Source organism: Chelonoidis abingdonii, chromosome 8, assembly GCF_003597395.2.
Source record: "Chelonoidis abingdonii isolate Lonesome George chromosome 8, CheloAbing_2.0, whole genome shotgun sequence".
Lineage (NCBI taxonomy): Eukaryota > Metazoa > Chordata > Testudines > Testudinidae > Chelonoidis > Chelonoidis abingdonii.
In genome coordinates this window covers 39,335,275-39,354,412 of record NC_133776.1, presented here as the reverse complement: position 1 = coordinate 39,354,412, position 19,138 = coordinate 39,335,275, and the positions used below count along the sequence as shown (strand labels likewise).

At 39.6% G+C, this 19,138-nt stretch overlaps 1 protein-coding gene across 1 annotated transcript in view; it reads right to left on the bottom strand.

Moving 5' to 3' along the window:
• Positions 1-7,590: 7,590 nt before the first annotated feature.
• EPHA4 (EPH receptor A4) overlaps positions 7,591-19,138 on the bottom strand; it is a 131,172-nt gene continuing 119,624 nt past the window's right edge. The window contains exons 12-17 of the mRNA XM_032803614.2: positions 19,025-19,086; positions 18,307-18,516; positions 15,594-15,743; positions 12,604-12,797; positions 9,992-10,147; positions 7,591-9,709 (exon numbers count right to left, since the gene is read on the bottom strand). Of these exons, the coding sequence (XP_032659505.1) occupies positions 9,595-9,709; positions 9,992-10,147; positions 12,604-12,797; positions 15,594-15,743; positions 18,307-18,516; positions 19,025-19,086 (887 nt within the window). The 3' untranslated portion in view covers positions 7,591-9,594. The remainder of the gene's footprint in view (positions 9,710-9,991; positions 10,148-12,603; positions 12,798-15,593; positions 15,744-18,306; positions 18,517-19,024; positions 19,087-19,138) is intronic.

The window sequence follows — 19,138 nt, the reverse complement described above, 5'->3', positions numbered from 1 at the left end:
ATATATTAAAACAAGTTAGTGAGTAGTCCCGTGGCTACTTTCTCCATCTGTGTATGTAAAATATACGCTTTAGTAAGTTGATTGGAATGGAATGCTTTAGATTTTATTTTTTAGGCAAACTTGTACATATTCATAAAACTTTCTGTGAGGCTGCTGTAAACAAAGAATTATGTTCAGGGCCACTGCCAGAAATCAGATACGTCAGAGGTCTATTACCCATTCAATGGAGAATCAGTTAATGGCCCAAGGGTACTTCCTTAAAAGGGAATGGGTAAAATAACTAAGCTCAAGGCCTCAAATGCATATAGTTTTAATCCTATTGTTGATTTAAGAGTATCACGAGCATTTTTTGCAACTGTAACAAAAAAAAAAAAGGCAAAATGGATTTTGACATGACTAGAATGGTCCCAGCATCTGAAAATAAATCATGCCTTTTCTCACATTACGCTACTCAAAAGAGTCCTTATGAAGCAAGCTGCATTCTTTGCAAGTAAGGGACACAAAAACATGCTTTAGATATACTAGTAGCTCAATCTCTTTTATCTCTCTTATTGTCCTCCTGTTATAATATTTTTAGGCGGGACAGAGAGAGGGTCTGAAATGTTTTGATTATTTTTTTTGTCAAAAAAATGAAATGGAAACATTTTTTGAAAACGTGGGTTTTGGTGGCCCAGTTTCTTAGGTGCAGGGTGGACTGTCTGGAGAAAGTGAAAGCCTAACCCTTTAGATGGAAAAAAATGGATGTTTTGACACAATTCCGGTTCACAAAAACCTTCAAAAGCTTTTGTTTTCATTTCAATATAGAATAAATACAAACACAAAACCTCTGAAGTTTTCCAAATAAGGAATTGTCATCTTCCGGCCAGTGTGCATGTTCTCTCTGTATAAATGGCAGGAGCATCCCGTTGCTTGATATTTCTTCCCAAGTACAAATGATACAAATTTCAACAGTTTACTGCACATAAAGCATAATGTATTGGTCCTAATTCATCCATGGTTCAATTGCACTGACAGCAACAGAGTTTCAGTCACGAATCAGAAGCTAAATAAATCTTGAAGAGTAAATTTTCAGAAGGGTGGCCTCCCTTTTTGTGGTGCCTACAAATTGGATCTAGTATTTAACTTCCTTGTCCAGGATGATTAAGTGAACACTGATGCGATTGTAACGTGTGGTTCCAGAAAGTCTGTGTATTCCAAACTTGATACTTGGACTACACAGCTGTACCCTTCAGCAATGTTTGGTTGCATTTGCTGAACGTGGGAGACTTTTTTCTCACATAGTTAATAGAATTCCAAAGAGTTAAACAAATGGCCTTTTTCAGTCTATACTCATTCTTAAATAATGGAAAAATGAGACAATACCACTCAAATCTATTTCCAGAAGACTGCAACAGTAGTCTTAGCACACCTGAATGAATGCATTGTAGCCCTACAAGATTCTCCTTATACAATTTATGTGCATTGGAGACCTTTTGTAGCAGAAGCCTTCATTATTACACATGCCTTACTTCTTTTTAAATACAGTTAAAACTCTGTGAATTATACTTTGAGCTACTTCAGTGTTTCCTTCATTAGTGATAGGAGCTCATAGCTGATTTAGTGGCACTAGTCTTTGACTAGTCAAAAATCTTCTCAAACAGGAGGTAATAAAGGAGTTTGGTCATTTCAAAGAAGTTCCTAGTATGTTTCTCCACATCTCTCATCCACCCAATGCGCAGTTTGCCAGAAGTACCCTCTGCATATGAGAAGCTAGGTTTGGCAAATGGTAGGGGAGCCCTACCTAGGTAATCCTGGCAAGTTGACCCCCATCCACATGCTGCAGAAGAAGGCAAACAACCTCCCACCCCACAATTGGTCACTGCCAATCTGACCAACAGGGAAAATTCCTTCCTGACTCCACATATGGCAATCAGTTAGAACCTGAGCATGTGAGCAAGAACCAGCCAGCCAAGCACCTGAGAGAAAATATTGTAAGTGTCACCTCAGAGCCCTGAACCCTTCCCATCCAGTGTCCCATCTCCACTTGTGGCCATCCCTAGTGCTTTAGACGAAGGAGATTAAGAAAAACCTTAAGAATACATGTGTGTTGGGGGCGGGGGGGACTTCCCTTCCTGACTCTTGCAGGTAGTTAGCTGAAACCCCGAAGCATGAGCTTTTAGGAACATAAGACAAAAAACAGAAGTGAGCCCCAGGGCTTTTGATCACTGCTCCCTGCCATCACAAGCAAACTCCTCAGACAACTGCACTCATAGCTTTCTCCAGCTCTCTCTTAAAACAGATTGTTTTCTTCCCACAGTTCCTATTAGGAGGCTTTTCCAGAACCTTACCCGCCTCATGGTTAGAGACATTCTAATTTCCATCACTACCACTTTGCTTCGCCAATACATTCTGTATCCACCATTCCTGTTCCCCTTTTTTTTACTTGTTTTCCTGTCCTATTCTTCACTCCTTCCACTTTTTGCTGTCTCACCACTCTCACTGTGTCTCTGTTCAATCCCCTATTCCACAGCCCCTAACTCTCTATCTCCTCTTTCTCTCTTCTGCCATGTGTCTCCAAGCACATACCATTGGATCCACGCCTTATCCTGCAAACGTAACACAAGAGCAAAGCAGCAGTGTCCATCACCTGATGGTGGACTAAAAGATTGAGAGATGCATGGTCAGTGTTCCCTCATCATGTGTGAAATCCTGGCCCAACTGGAGTAAATTGAAAAACTCCCATTGACTTCAATCAAGCTAGCAATTTCACCTCATGAGCCTATAAAAGGCAGCATGGCAATATAGCAAGAAGCAGTCAAGGGAACAGTTGAAAAGGGGGCTGTTCTCATTGTTCAGGAAACTGAAGTCTTAATCAACCTTAATAAGACCCCAGAATAAAATCTTTAATGACTGGCACACCTCCCCCCACATAAACATCACCTGCAATACATTGGTATCTATGTAAGGAGGGGAGAATGGTGTACTTTAGTAAACGTCTAAATATTACGGTGTTAATATGATCAGAGTGCACTTCTGTCACAAATACTGCAGAGAAATAACCAGTTTGGGGGAGAGGGAAGTTTTGTGCTATGCCAAGCGCATTGTCAGCAAATGATCAATCATACACAGTAGCAATAATTAGCAATAGCCACATCTGAGGTTTGTACAGCAACTACTTTATTGTTTTCAAATGCAAACTTTTGCATTGTTTGCTATTTTACAATTTTACAAACTAGGTATAAAAGACCATAAATAAATGACATAAGTTATGTGTACCTAAAATTCGTGGAGAGGGCGTGGGGGGGAATTACAAATTAAAATAGAAAATCTATGTCTAACCCAGAGACTTTTCAAATTCATGAACCAAAAAATGTTGTTAGAATCTTTCTCAGTATGAACTAAATTATAATATGCCTCATACATTCTACTTTTAACCACAGTCCTTGCATATTCCAACATACTTGCAGTGATACAAAAAAATAAATGCACTCTCTCTTTATTTCTTTGATTAGTATTCAGGATTTTTTTTTCTGGTTATGAAAATGTCACATAAAAGAAAAATACTGCTTTTTAAGTCCTGTTTACCGGTTAAGTACCAGCTTTTTTTTTTTTTAATACATTTTTAAATACAAAGATCCATCACAAAGTTAGTACAGCAAGAAACCTGGATGAACATCAACCGGTGGTGTGGTGAGCAGAACAATTTCTAACAAAGGCTTGTCATGCTAGACAGACCTGTTGATGACGTCTTCTGTAAGGAGGAAAAGATGGAAGCAAAGTCTGTAGTAACTTGTTTACTTTTTAACCCAAGCTCTGTTTAGAACTGCAGTTTGAATGTGCTGGGTTTGCAATGCACACTTCCACTCCCTGACTCCTTGATAGTGTTGTATGGTTTCTGCCTTCAGCACAACTACATGAGCTTTCCCCACATCTCAGCTATATTGATCTTTAATGTATGGTTCATGAGAGCATGTAACATTATTTTAATAATGAAAATAAAGTGGCCAGGAGAGAAGGAGGAAATAGAAGTAACTTTGAGACATTTCTTTATGGCTCCATTCAGTGCGGCATGCTCTTTTAACGTGGCAACATTCATATTTTGTCTTGGTTTTTCCAATGCATGTTTGACTGATTGCTTGTCCCGTTATAGCTTGCTGTGCTGTACTGTGCTACCTCAGTAGACATCAGTCCTCTGCAACCAGAAAGAAGGTTGAGCGTATCTGTTGCTGAATTCAAAATGTGGAATGGCAGCACATTTGCCAGACTCTAGCATACAGCTACATTCTAAGGATAATTTACAGTAAATAAACAATGAACGCTCCACACTCAGTAAACTTTTCTAGGTAGTAATGGTATTGTTAGCACTGGTCTTTGGGCCACAGAAATTACCTTGTACATTAATTCACCTATCCTTTGGCTATGGAGACTAGGAACATGACAAACTTTTGCAACCCTTTTGTTAACAGCCGTAATCGTAAATGTCTCTTGCAATTTAATTTCCTTAACTGTTGCTGGGAGAAAATGAAGTATTCGACTGTCAGCTACAGGACACATGGTTCTCACAGCTGGCACACTGAGCAATGTGCTTCTGTGAATGGATGAGAATTGCATATATTTGTTTGCATTCAACAAGTCTTTAAAATCTTATTTTTTCAGATAAAAAAGGCTACGTAAGAGTTCAGTTCAGAGTTACCAGTGGATGGATACATGCATCGTTGCCTGCCAACTTTTCATCAAGAAACTGTTTTTGATCATGAACAGATCTTGATAAGAATAAGTGATATTGATGGAAAGCTTTATCACCGTTATGGATCTTATTATTCATCACTCCACAACTTAAGTGAAAGTGCCCCTGTTCTAGTCTGCAGAACCAGTCGTTAAGGTTAGTGTGGCAGCTATAAAATACATTTACAGATACAGAAATTTAAACTTTTTGTGTGTGTTTTCTTGCTACTTTTGCAGACATCATCTGCTGGGCTGCTTTCCATGTAATTCTGACTAGCAATGGATGGAATCCAGAGCTTCCAGAGATTCTTTCGGCACATTCACAGGCAGTTCTACACATGCAGCGATGCAGATGCACGCAAACACACACGCACATTTGGAAGAGATAAGAAGTGTGTTACCCATTTTAAGAAAAAATATATATATATATTTATATCACTGCAATGGCAGATTTTGTGTAAAATGCCACTTCAGCAATGTATATAGGTGGTTCACGTGAACTGGGTTCTGTGTCGTGGCATCTGACTTGGCGTCCATGGTAATACCTGTAGTGCTCTGTCACTTGCACTCAAACAAGATGCAGCAGTGACATGCAGAGAGTACGGTGCAGGGGGATGGGGGGAGAATCAAAATATATAAATAAAACCATCAGAAGGAAGAAGAGGGTGGGGGGAAATCCCAAAAGTCTGAAGGGCTTTGATACAGTACATTCTTCAAATGACAACTGGAGAACAGATATTGAACCTTACAGTCTTTTTGTTTTGTTTCAATGCAAAGAGGGAAATTAAAAGTCCCCACTCTTCAGGGACTGATTCCACTTATTGAGTGTCTGTGTTCCCCAGAATCAGTGCTGGTGAAGCAGGGCTTGTGGAATCTGGAAGGCTTCATGTCTGGTCTTTTGTTCTCCCGTGGTCAATATGATCAATAGGAAAGGCTGTGAGGCCAAGGAAGAAGAATCTATTTTCCCTGTAAAAAGGAAACAGGAACACATTAGACCAAATACAAATTCCTGGACAAACGCAGCTACAGCAGCACCTGGACAGCAGCCATTTGGATTTCCTAACAAAGTTGCCACTGCATTTACCCCTAGGTAATGAGGTTCCCTGCCCAAATAGGCAGGTGTGGGAATTGGCCAGTTTGCACAAGCCCACAACTGTTATTTTTTTTCCTTTTAAATAACACTTGTATGGTTATTATCTGTATTTAAGTGTGAAGGCAACATTCCGGCTAACTGAATAGTTTAAAGAAATAATGAAGGAAGAAAAGGTGCAGGATTTCCAGTTGACTGTGTTCTCTCTGCACTGCTCAGAAATGGTAGTACTAATGGAAGTCCAACCACTAACAGTGACTTCTGTTACCCAAAAGCATGTCATTGTGTCTTCCAGGAGCAGTAGAGTTAATTCCACAAATCACGGCGAGGTATAAACAACAGAGGATCTCCAAATGCAATGGAAGGAACAATTCCCAGAGAGAGAGGTGTTGTAAATGGTTTATATTAGCAGGGGAACAGAGAACCACACCAAAGCCAATTGTGTATATGCGTGTGTGTGTCAGCAGCAAGGATCAACACTGCATTTCCTCGTAGCCCTGACCCACTATGCCAATTCCACAATGGCAAGCAAAGGTGTGTTCAGGCGCTTATTATGAAGAAATGATGAATCCTGGACTTATTTGCAGGCAACGTAACTGGGTAACGTGGGTAGGTCCAACAGATTTAAAAACACTACCTGCAGGTGGGGAAAATGACTTCCAAATGAGACAAAGAGGGTTTTCTTTCAGAGTGGATGGAAAGTACAATTCACATGTATATATGAAGAATTCCCACTGGAATTCAGGAGCATCTTGTTGGCTAAGTTAATGACAGTTTAGCCTGCCAATGACCAGTACAAAGATCAGCCTGTGCTTTTGTGTATGCAATTTTCTACTACAAAAACACACAAATGTTTAAAAATAAAAAAGCTCGTGGGTTTATCAGGTGAATTTAGTGAAGTGAACTTCTTTTGTACCCCTTTTTGCTAAGAAGCTTTCATTTCCCTTGCAGCATAATTGACACCCTGCAGTTTCCTAATGCAAAGTCCTGAGTGGAATAATCATTCATTAAAAAAAAGAAGGATAAATGGCTAGAGCAGTAAGCTATGTAGCACTGCCATTGTTCTTATTGCTTTGCAGCAGATCAGCAGGATAAAGATAACTGACATTTTTTTAGTGAAGAAAAAACTCAATTTTCCATTTAAGTTCTCTTTCTACTACCCCTTCAGTTTACACACACACACACACACACACACACACACACACACACACACAGCTTTCCTCCAGTTAAAAACATGTTCATGTTCTTGCCCATTAACCACTCTCATTTGATCACAGTGAAGTTAGTGTGAGTGGCAGCACTGAAAATTTAGTTTCTGAACTGCCTTCACAATTTTCATATTAGAAAGAAAATATTGAAATACTCTGACCTTATTGTTACTAGATGCCTACTACATAATTCTCCAAATTCTCCAGAGAATTGGGTACATTTTTTTTTTGTATTTAAAAGATAGCCTTGACTTTTTATAGCAGGTGTGCAGCAAGGGGAAGATAAATGTCTCCGAACTGAACAAAGGATATTTGCTGGCAAAGTACAAATGTCAGATCATTCAGATGAATCTCCAGGTCTTACATCCTCCAGCAAAATAATGTTAAAACATGGTGGTCTAAGTAGTTTTTGAAATGAATCTCAAATTCCTCCCAAATAGAAAAGCTCTTATGAGTAATGTTGCAAAAAGGTTTTTACTAAGTTGTGATGATTTTACAGGTCCCAAATTTAGGATTCCACATTCTGAACAACTTGTTTTCAGAATAAGCTGGGACCTGGGGATTGGGGAGAAAGCTAGTGGTTCAAATCAGCAAGTTATTGTTACAAGTGACAAAAACTGATGAGAATGACTTTGTTGATATGGCAAGTTTGACTTGTTCAATCAAGTCAACTGTTTTGGATTCAGAATAAATAGTAACTTTAAATTTCAACATATTAAACTCAGTCATTTTTTGAAGCTGCTGTCCGGTGTAGAGGTGGACCAAAAGCAACTGTGACCTGAGAGATGATCTCATCATTTTTGAAATGTGAAGTTCACCCTACTAAGACTCTGTCTGTTATTCACAAAACTTTGCAAAAATCAATGCTCAGGGGCATGAAAGTCCTCTTCTCTGTACCTCCACATCAAAGCACAAATGGGTCTGCTACTCAGGTACACTAAGGTCTGGCAAGGTACTACTGCTCTGGTAGTGTAAAGTGGCCTTAAAGGGACTGTATGTGTAATTTATGCCCAATTTAAGGCCTCTTTACACCAACAGAACAGTGTTAATGGATCTTAATACAAATAAAATTCCAGCCCAAATGTGTCTGGAGCTCTCTTGATCTCACCAAACTGAATCCCCATGTGATCAAATAAAAATGCAGGGATCTCCTAGACTAGAGTAACATTTTTGTTTGATGTGTAGCCATCACTACACACTAGCTCACATGTGCAAAAGGAAGAAAAAAATGCATGTATAATTCCATTTTACTCCATTCTTGGTCACATAACACCACAGATGTGACAGCAGAGACTGAACTTCAGCCTAAAAGAAGGTCAGAGGGTTTGCTTTGATTGTTCTACCTAAGTGGGATATATCATATTTCCAAAGACCAAGGGAAATCTTATATCTGTGGTCCCCCTCTAATGGCACATTTACCAATACAGGTGCTTTTAGGCATTAGTGCCTGTTTGTCTGTTTTCCCACCACTACTGCAGAGTCCAATCCTTCACCCACCAGTGAGAAATCAACAGGAACAGGGGCAGGCTCTTCATGATGACCTGTGCACCAACACCATCTACTTCCCATCATCTGTACACATTCCAACCCACAGTTGAGCTTCCAAGTGAGACTAAGGTTTGGAACAGCCCAATTTCCATTGTCACTAAAGAGTGCATGCAACTGAATGTGACGCAGTAGGAACAGTTGAGCTTAGTCTGGCAAACTAGTAAAGGTTTATCCAAAACAGTTGGGAACCACAATCCTACATGCATTTTCTTCCACGCAGTATTTACAGGTAACAGTATAGTCTGAAAAAATAAAAACACCAGGAATAGAATGGAGGCTATACTTTCACTGACCTTTTTCAGTGTTGCAAGAGTGATTGCTCCTTCAAAGGGGAAAAGGATGTGAGTCTGGAAGTTTCACAGTCAAGATTGTCACAGCTGACTGTCAGATGTTTGCAAAAAGTTTACAGATTTACAACTCAGTATGGCACAATAACAGCCAATAAACCCCCCCAGAAGTCCAGTTTTGTCCAGTAATCCTCAAGGTGGGTTATTCCCGATCTCACCCTGTAAATGGGTAAATCACTAACTGAGGGGCACTGATCAGCCGAACAATATTCTCACTGAGGTTTCTGCATGGTATCAGTGACATGCTGAGTCTGCAGAAAATATCCTGGGGTAGATTCTTCATTCCAGTGAAAGATGCACAAGCATGATTTATCCCACAAATAAAATACTGTGGTTGTAACCCCCAGGTCATTGGGGGAAGGAAGAATAATGATTTTTTAAGCACAGTATCTGGCAGCAAACACAGCATCAAAACTTGAATGTGATGTTATATTTATATAGATACATGTATTTTACATATCCTTGATCAACAGAAGTATATTCCAAGAAACAATTTGTTCCAGGTCTGGTTTAAAATGACGGCTTGTCATTTTGGTAGGACCCTCTCCCCACGGTTTCAGCAATCTGTACAGCAAGCAATGCTGCAGGTCTTTATTTCAAAGGGCAAGGAGACGAAGTAAAAAAAGTGCATTTCTTCAATTAAAGTGCATGGATGAGGTAAACTAATTTCAAGAGTTTGAGTTTATTCAGTACTGGGTCAGACGGGAACCATTCTGCCGTGCATCTGTTGCATTTGGGTCCGCATTGCCTGGACGCTGCTCAAAATCTTGTTCTGGTGCGCAACGATGGTAATCCCAATTCTCGTCAGATCACTGATTAAAACAAGAAAAGAAGCAGAGGGCTGAGAACGTGTGTTAAATGCTGACGCAAAGCAACATATGAGAGTCAACCACATGTAATACTGCAAAAGCAAGGCAGATGTATAGAAATGTTTAATTAAATAACTGAAGGCACTGTGGAGGCATTTTAAAGTTCTACTCCATCCAAATGAAAGGCATTCCATTCCTTTAATGAGTGTAATGATATGCTGCACAAAGCAAAAGAAGCCGATTAAATCCAGATTTACCAGTTTTTGTTATACGCTGAGTACTTACTCCTGGTTCATATGTACCACAGCCTCTAGGGTTGTATAGCCAGCAGCTGTGAAGTTATCCTTATATCGATCCATTTTAATGGCCTGAAGCCAATCCCCAACAGAAACGACGGCTGAGAATTCCGGAGAACTCGGATCCAACAGGGCAGTGTTTGGTCTAGGAGCAGAAAATACATGGACAGATAACAGGTATTAGCTGGTTAACAGAACAAAGTTTAAGCTCTGCAATGATTACGCCGTGACTAGGCAAAACAGACGATTAGTTCAAACAAGAGAAGCATGTTGCCTGTAACTAGGAAAAATTGGGGCTCATGCACTATAAAATGTAACCAATGACAAATTCAGCAACCATATAAGAACAGGCCAACTTGCCCCAAGAATGAATTTGATTCCAGGTGTCTACTGTTACTTTCAGTTGTCAATCAGATCATTTTGCCTTTTATAGTTTAAGCCCCAGATGCAACAAAGTTCATGGAAAACACTTTGTGCTCAGCAAAGGATGAGGTCCTGAATGCTGCAACATGTTCAGGCTACTGTGTCTGTATCCTGCATACAGCAATTCAAGCACTTGCCAAATTTGCTTATGTCACACCTCAGTTCAGCAACTGTAGAAACACTACTGAAGTATGAGCAGAGGAACTGTGAGCTCAGAACCTGCCAGACTGGATTGGAGCTCAAACCTCAGGGAGAGTTCAGCTCAGGCAGGTTTCTAGCCAGGTCTGCAAGCAGGTTCCGTGTGTTCAAACAAACTCAGGACAGCCGGGAGTTAATCCCCTCTTTAATCAATCCATTCCTGATCAGCACGTGTGCAGGGATTGGTGGGAATAATGGTAACTTTGATCTTTGTTTGCTCTGTGGAATGTGCTTCTTATTTTCCACTGTAGAGATTCTGGAATAATTATTTTAACAAATTCAGTGCCTATTTAATAGCTCATTTATAATTTTATATGTTTTGAAAATTGCAATGTTTTTCATTAAGCCACTGTAAATTACTACCATAGATCTAAAAAAAGCAAATGCCATCTTGATCATTTATTTTAAAATGCATAGCATCAAAGACTAGGTGTTCTGCAATGCTGTTATATATTGTCTAGACGGATTGGGTTCACATTGGTAGTACTTAACACAACATTTACCACATTTTCTTGCAGTCTGTTCAGTGCCCCTTTTCATATTACATATAATGCATACACAACAATTTGCAGTCTATTATCAGGGTCACTATATAAAGGCATACACATATATTTGTTTGAATTTCATGCTCTAAGGAAAAGAAGTCTACAAATGGGATTTGGACACAGGGAAAAAGGGACACACAACAGGCTGTAAACTATTGTAATAACTAAATGTAGTCAAAGATATGTTATCTGTGAGCTGGAATCAAATCAAGTTGGAGGAGATTAAACAGTTGGTATTATGACTTTCTCCTTCTTAAATTATTTAAACCACAGAGGTGGATACACATGCCAGGCTACAGCTGCAATTAGGGCAATCTGGAGGAAGTGTGGTGATAGTGGCCTCAGAGGGCTAATAACCTGTCTTTGGTAATGTAAATGGTAAGCAATAGTCACCGAGGGATCCGCTAGTTTAAAAGTGAAAAACAGCTTTTTCCATTATGCTGGCCTGCCAGCGGCTGAATCAGGAACTGTCTGGCCTCTGTTATTGCTCCACTGATTCCGGGAGACTCATTCCAGGCAGCATAGAGAAAATATATCTTATTTCCTTTCTGTTCAGGGATCGGATCATGTTTAGGATTTTTTTCCTCCACCCTCCTTCTCTGCTAATTTTCTTCTCCCTCCAGACCCTTCCACTTATTCATTTCAAGCAGACTTAATTTTGCTTTAAAACCAGACAAAAACACTCCCAAATAAAGGTCCAGATCCTCAGCTGGTGTTAATTGGTGAAATTCCATTGATTTCAAGAGTTCCACTGATTTGCACCACCTGAATATCTGGCCCAAAATAAAGATCTCTTTAACAGCTTTGAAATTTTCTTTGCAACGTGACACAGGATCAGTACAGACATGAAACTTTGTCTTGCCACAAAATCAAATTCAAATTCACATAACGATTAATCCACACCTTCGCTGTGCCCACAAGGCTTTGGCTGTAATGCTGTAACGCTCATTTGCAAATCCTACCTAGGGTTTATAAAAGTTGATGATGTACTTTTCTCTTTAGCAAACCAGATCACTCCTGCTAGTTACATTGCACTGAAGCAGACCCCTTCAGGATCTTTTATTGAAAAAAAGAGAGACTCAGCATGTCTTGTTTTATCAAGAAAACATCACTTAATTGCATCAGATCTTTTCAAAGCCACCCTTAAATCTATGTTATAAAAATATTCGGAGCTGGTAGGATAAAGCAATTGCTTTCCTTATTCAGTTTCTGCTTTCACAGAGCCAGGAGCATCTGGGCCCCACAGTGTGGTCGGATGGAATGTCAGAATAAGCCCAATTGGAAACAATCTTCCGCTGGATAAAAAAGGCTGTGCAGTCTAGCAAGCACTGTGAGGCATACCTTCATGTAAGCACAGAAGTTTAGGTGAGTTACAGCTTGCCTGTCACCTCTAATATATTCCCTCATAGATCACCATTAAAAGAGCACAGCTGACCTGGAGTTCTCGGTGCCTGTCCTCTTCAAGCTGTTCGGGTTGCGGATGAGTTTGTCCAGCATGTTGACAATCTGTCCGAATTTAGGCCTGTCGCTGCGTTCCTTCTGCCAGCAGTCCAGCATCAGCTGATGGAGAGCGATGGGGCAGTCCATTGGGGGTGGCAGGCGATACCCTTCCTCAATGGCTTTAATAACCTACCCACAGCACCATTAAAGAACAGTTAAAGAACTTCACAGACTGTAGCTGTGTATAAACCATTCTAGGTTGGCCCTAAGCATGGAAACAAACCCACAACAAAATGAAACAATGTGGAAAATAAAATTCAAACTCAAGCCGCTGTGGAGGCCTACCTACTCTCACCATTTCCTTTTGCAAATTCAGAAATTAATTAAGGTTTAAAACCAGAGGAGATGAGCACATTTAGGGAACATCTTTGGTGCAGGGAAGACAATCACATGCATTTCAAGCTCATGAGTGGGGATAAATATCACAAACATTTGTTGCATTAGGTATGGCTTCTGAAGCACACGTCTTCAAAGATGCTGCCCACTGACGAGCCACACACAAAAATAACAGATGAGGATCACTGTATTTCAGGAAAACAGTGGGTCCGATGTTAAACTGCTGGTCATCTTGGATAGGGGTGAGGAGGCACAATGCCACAGCAAGAATCCTGCAGGAATTTCAGCCAGTTCTGAGGACTGCACCTCAGCGCCAGAGCTCCCTCCACTCTGTCTCAGGGTGCAGCCTGTGCTCTCCCTCCTCTTGAGCTAGCTCAGCTTCACTAGCAGTGCAGTCTAGCACAGGGCCTGTGCTCTCTCCCCGGTTGTGACTGGTTGATATTCAAAGAGGAGGGGAAGTCTCCTTCCATCCTCTTCCTCCCCTTGCACATTCTCACCTGGACAGTCACAATCTGGCCTATTGTGTCAGTTAACGTGTGCAGCTTACCTGTAACTATTAACAGCATGCAACCTGATCCAAAGCCTGACACTATGCATCTACCTCATACCCTCTGTACATATAGCTCATTACTATCCAAGGGTAGTTTGGCAATCTATGCGGTCATTCCAATCTATGTGTTCTCAATAGATGGTACCCACATCACAACCCTTTCCCCCATCACAGCTGGAACTAATGGACACCCTTGTTGGCAGACTTAGCAGAGAACAAAGATCAATAGTCAATGAATCAATACTCCAGTAGACTGAATTATGCTGTTACCCCTAGAGCTGGTCTCCAGAACAGTGGCTAAGACACAATGCCTGACAGTCTGGAGATGCTTGCACTGCCTCTGACCATTTAGAGAATAAGGAGAACTAGTCTTGCCTGGGCAGTCAATCTAGTACTTTTCACAAACCATTCATCACCACTGCATTGTCTTTCTTTGCCTATGTAATTCTCTATGTATGAAGTGAGCTGCACAACACTTTTTCCTTTAGGAGCCACAGACAATACCATAGCTACCTCACCAGTTTTTGGATCTATCTTGACCCATCAGAAAGGGAAGGCATCTGCAAACCCACTTCTGTATTGCTCTGAATTACCTATCATTGCTAATGAAAATACACTGTGTTTCCAAGGTGCATCTGGTGCTTTGTTTTCTTGTAAAGCCTTGATGACTTCCTGTTGATACAGGAGGGCAAGGCAGGGTGCCAGAGGAGATATCCACATCAGAAGGAAATGTAATTAAATTCCCGTTTTTAGATTAAATGCCATCCACACGTAAATGCTCTTTGAAAATGTTCAGCTCCATATAAAAAAGTGGATGACTTGTAAAATGTTATTTAACTTCCCACTTTTGACTCCATGAGCATATATTCTGGTTAACTTTTTCTCCACTCATTTATTTGCTTATAAAACCTTTGGGAAAGGGATTCTAGTCAGCCCATGTCTTATTTTCACAGGAAATATTTGTTTTATTGAGTAAAAATTCTATTAGTGCAGACCCTTATTAGTATTATTATTAAAAACTCTGCTGAAATAACAGTCATTGTGTGTACTCCCCTTTGGAATAGGATGAAGTAGTCCAGATGGTACTGTTAAAAGGGACTTGCATAATTTAAGAACAGTCATTTAGTGAAGCTGTTTTTTAATGTCCTCTTGGGGCAACTATTCCATTGTCAAGGGATGCTTTGAGTGATAATCACAGTTATACCTTGCATGCATTGTTCTGAATATTGTAAAAGAAATAAAATTATATGAACAACAAATACTAATAATTTCAAGTATACTAGGGTTTGGGAAATTAACTCTTAATGGGAAGCCCCATAAATTCATGTGTTTTTTCCCCAATAACCCTCAGTGAAATTTAATATTAATATTCACATTGTCCTTCTCTTTTTAACATAATTATTTCTGAAATATTTTAAATGAGAATTTATGAACATTTCAGCTCCATTCCTCACTCTTCTATTTCCTTTAAAACTGTTCATAATTTTTTTCTAGAAATCATAACACATTGCAGAAAGTACAGAAGTAGGGCAATACACAACATGTAGACTCTGATTCAAGAAAACATTTAAGCACACACTTCACGTTAAACATGCGGCTAAGTCCTATTGACTTTTAATGGAACTTAAAAACATTCTTAAGTGCTTTTATGCATAGGGATCCTTTTTTTTGGATCACAGTCACTGTGTTTTCTGGAATTCACCTAATCAATGGGTTCAGAAGAGTGCCTCATCTAAGTCTACAAGCTCAACTTCATACAACACTTGCAATAGATGCACAAATAGATCAATTACAGGTCACTTGTGCGTGCAGGATACCAGCCATGATGAAGCAAGGTCTGATCCAAAATGAAAAATTGTATTTAAGGGTCTGATCTTGCAAAGGGAAACATATGGGCAAGGGAGTCCATCCATGCTACTCCTTTTGCAAAATTTAGGCCTAACACACCACCACCACACTGAGATTGCGAGGAAAGAAGAAAAAAATGAAACGAAGAGGAAGAAAAAAATAAAATAAAACACCATCATAAAGGAACTCACATCTTGATTGGACATATCCCAGTAAGGTCTCTCTCCATATGACATCACTTCCCACATTACAATGCCATAGCTCCACACATCACTAGCTGATGTAAATTTACGATAGGCAATTGCTTCTGGTGCAGTCCACCTGATAGGAATTTTGCCACCCTGTTAAAAACAGAAGAAGACAGAGGCTGGTAAACTACTAGACTGACACTTCATGTGGATGTCACTGTGCTATGTCACTGGCTTCAAAACTGCAAGACAGAGCCCTGAAGACAGATGCCATCCATCTGTTTTCTTTAGTCACAGGGATGCAAATAAGTAAATTGTTAAATGTATTTTTATCAGCCCACTGCCAGATTTCTGCTTAGGGCTACAGTGAGCATGGGAAAAAGCCAGGAGTTTATAAAGGCATATATTAGAGGATTAGTAACAAAACAAATAAGTACACACTGTTAGTGCAAGGGCTTGACTATTTTCTTGCTTGCCTGTCTGACCTACTTGTCTCAACTCCAACAAAGTGTGGTTATAGACTCCCCCCCGCCCCCCCGAACAGCAAAATAAAAAGAAGATCATCGGGGAAGCTGTATGAAATACTGTGCTTTTCCCTCTGGATGATATCCCGTACATAACTCAGAAGTAGAGTAAATCAGCTTTCAGGCTGCTACAGTTAGTATAGGAACAGTTAAGTATAGTATCATGTAACAGGACCATTTCTGATACCAACTAACTTTGGGGAGAGCTTTTTTTATGGCATTTTTTTGACACGCACAAATAAAAAGGCTCGGGCACCTGAATTAGGCCATTGGGGTTAGTTAATGTTTTAAAAAGAACTCCATGCCGTTTATCTGATTTTGCCTCAAGTGATGCTATGCCAGAGATTTCTCCTTTTGTTTATGCTAATGCACAAGGTGTTTTTAATTGAGCTTTAGGTTTCCTGCAGTCCCATCTGGGAACACTACTGAAAGTTGAACAAAGATGTTTTTTCTTCTTTGTTATAATTTATGTTGTTGAGTTTCTTTTTCTTTGCATTTTATAGAGACACCTTTTGTTCCTAACTGCTTGTCCTTCGTCTCTGTTTACCTGGCTGATAGTTTATTGTCCATTGTGTGTCTGTCAGTGTTTAGTATGGAGCTCTTCCAGACCCCATGGAAAGCAATGGGAGTCTTTCCACTGACTTCAAAGGGCTTCAGATAAGGCCCTGTGTGAATGCATATATGCATTAGTATGTCTTTTTTGTCTGTGACTACAGCTTTAGGATGCTTTCACTTCAATGAGTTAGAATCCTGATGGGGAATAGAACGGACAATTATGTTAAGATAGGACAAGTGCTTTACAAAAAAAAAAAAAAAGCACTTCACTGTATTATCTATGACCGTGAAGCAAACTCCCTTCTTCTGTCAAACACAGATGTATGGACACGGCTTATATGCGCTTGTTATTTTAAAAATTGTCAGTAAGCTCAACATTTTTTTAAGCTGATCGAGTACAGTGGAGCTCATCCAAATGTTCCTGGCACTTCATTACTGATACTAAAAGAAGACAATGTACTGTAATGCAAATTACATTGGCTCACTGCAGTTTGCTCAGAGAAAACAGAGTACTATATTTGTACTCTCTAAATTCAAAGGGAGGCTTTTCAGTAGTTTCTGTCTTGCCCTGGTATATTTGTCTATACTTTTATTTGGTTGAATACAGCATTCCAGATATCTGTTTCAGCCCCCCTCTCTCAGCACCCTTATTAGTGGGAAATACCAGGGTTGGCCAGCATTTAATACTATAATACTACATAAGTCTATTTTTCCTCATAATGAACTGTGAATTCATTAAAGGATGAGTATAGGGATTAAACCACAATAATTGAATACTGTAGACAATCTCTGCACTCAGGAGAACAGATGGAGAATGGCAGATATTTAAAAATGAAACAACAAGCAATTAAAAAAAGACTTTATAAAATCTCTAACTTTTGCCGGGTGAATCTTAATTTCAAAGGTATTGGTAATGGCAGAATATTGCTGGTGAGCAGCAGTGTTGGTATCGTTACATGAAGAATACTAAAACTAGGATAGCAAAATTAGTAGCATTATGCTGCTAAAATTCGAATGGTATTACATATCTACCCCCACTTTTTCATATTTAAATATTAATTTGCATATTATTAATAATGAACAGAAAATCTTCATCGTGTAAATGGTCTTTGTAATTTATCAGGCATCTATAGCATGAACTGCTTAGGGGTTGGACATCTTGAGAAGTTCTTTAATCACAATTAGAACAGAATCCATTTTAGGGGCAGGAAGAGACCGTCCACATCATCTAGGCCCAGATTCTGCAAACACTTAAGCGCACACCTATATATGCACACATGAGTAGTTCCACTAAATTCAATGGGACTATCCACATGCACAAAATTAAGCACTTGCATAAACATTTGCAGGAGTAGGACCCAAAACCCTAATTCCTAGTCTCACGCTCCTGTCACCATCTCCTAGTACACTGAAGGCAAGAAAATGAGCTGGAACCTAACAGAGGTATATTGATGTAGCTGCATTGAAATTAATGGATCTACAATGATTTACACTGGCTGAGATTCTGGCCCAATGTACACTGTTATGTAATGAAACAGGTTTTCACATGTGCCTGAGATTATTTAAAAACAAAACAAAAAAAGAAAAAAAAACAAAACCACTTTGTAGGGAAGAACAAAACCACTTTCCTGCCTTACCCTAGTGGTATAGGCTGCTTCAGGATCATCTTCCAGGACACGGGACATGCCAAAGTCAGACACCTTGCAGACCAAGTTGCTGTTGACTAATATATTTCGGGCAGCTAGATCCCGATGCACATAGCTCATGTCAGACAGATACTTCATTCCAGAGCCAATGCCACGAAGCATTCCCACCAACTGGATTACTGTAAATCTGCCATCATTTTTCTGTAGATGAGGAAGGGAGGTAGGAAAAAAATCACATAGCATTAAGTTAAAAGCTACATTACTGCCACAGCTGAAGCTGGCAAAGAGCACACCTCTAGATCTTCATCTTGTTTGAAATGAAACGCAATGTTATTTCCTCACCTTCCTGACTAGTGTCTATAATTCACCAGTAAAGTACAAACCCAGAGGTTTTGTCATTGCTTCCTGTGATGTATAGAATATATCCAGTTTTAATGAATCTGCAGCATTGCAAGGCTTTCAAAAAATGGAATAAATCAAAACTGCTCCCTATTAAACATGGATTATTTAAGAGCCTACATTTCAAATCTTACATCTACTCTGTATCTCTTCGCCAGCTAGATAAAGATATTAAAAAGCATTTCCCAAGTACAAACATTCTTACGTTTATATTCCTTATATCCCTCCACCAACTAGAACAAGAAAAAGGAATCAAAGTGTGTTTCCCTGTGTAAAACCTCTTTGGGTTTATTATAAAGCAATCACCTACCCTGAGGAAGGCATCCAAGGAACCATTCTCCATGTACTCAGTTATGATCATTACCGGTTTACCTAGAGTTTGCAGAAAGAAAAACACAATTCCTTGATGAACACCGATGTTAAT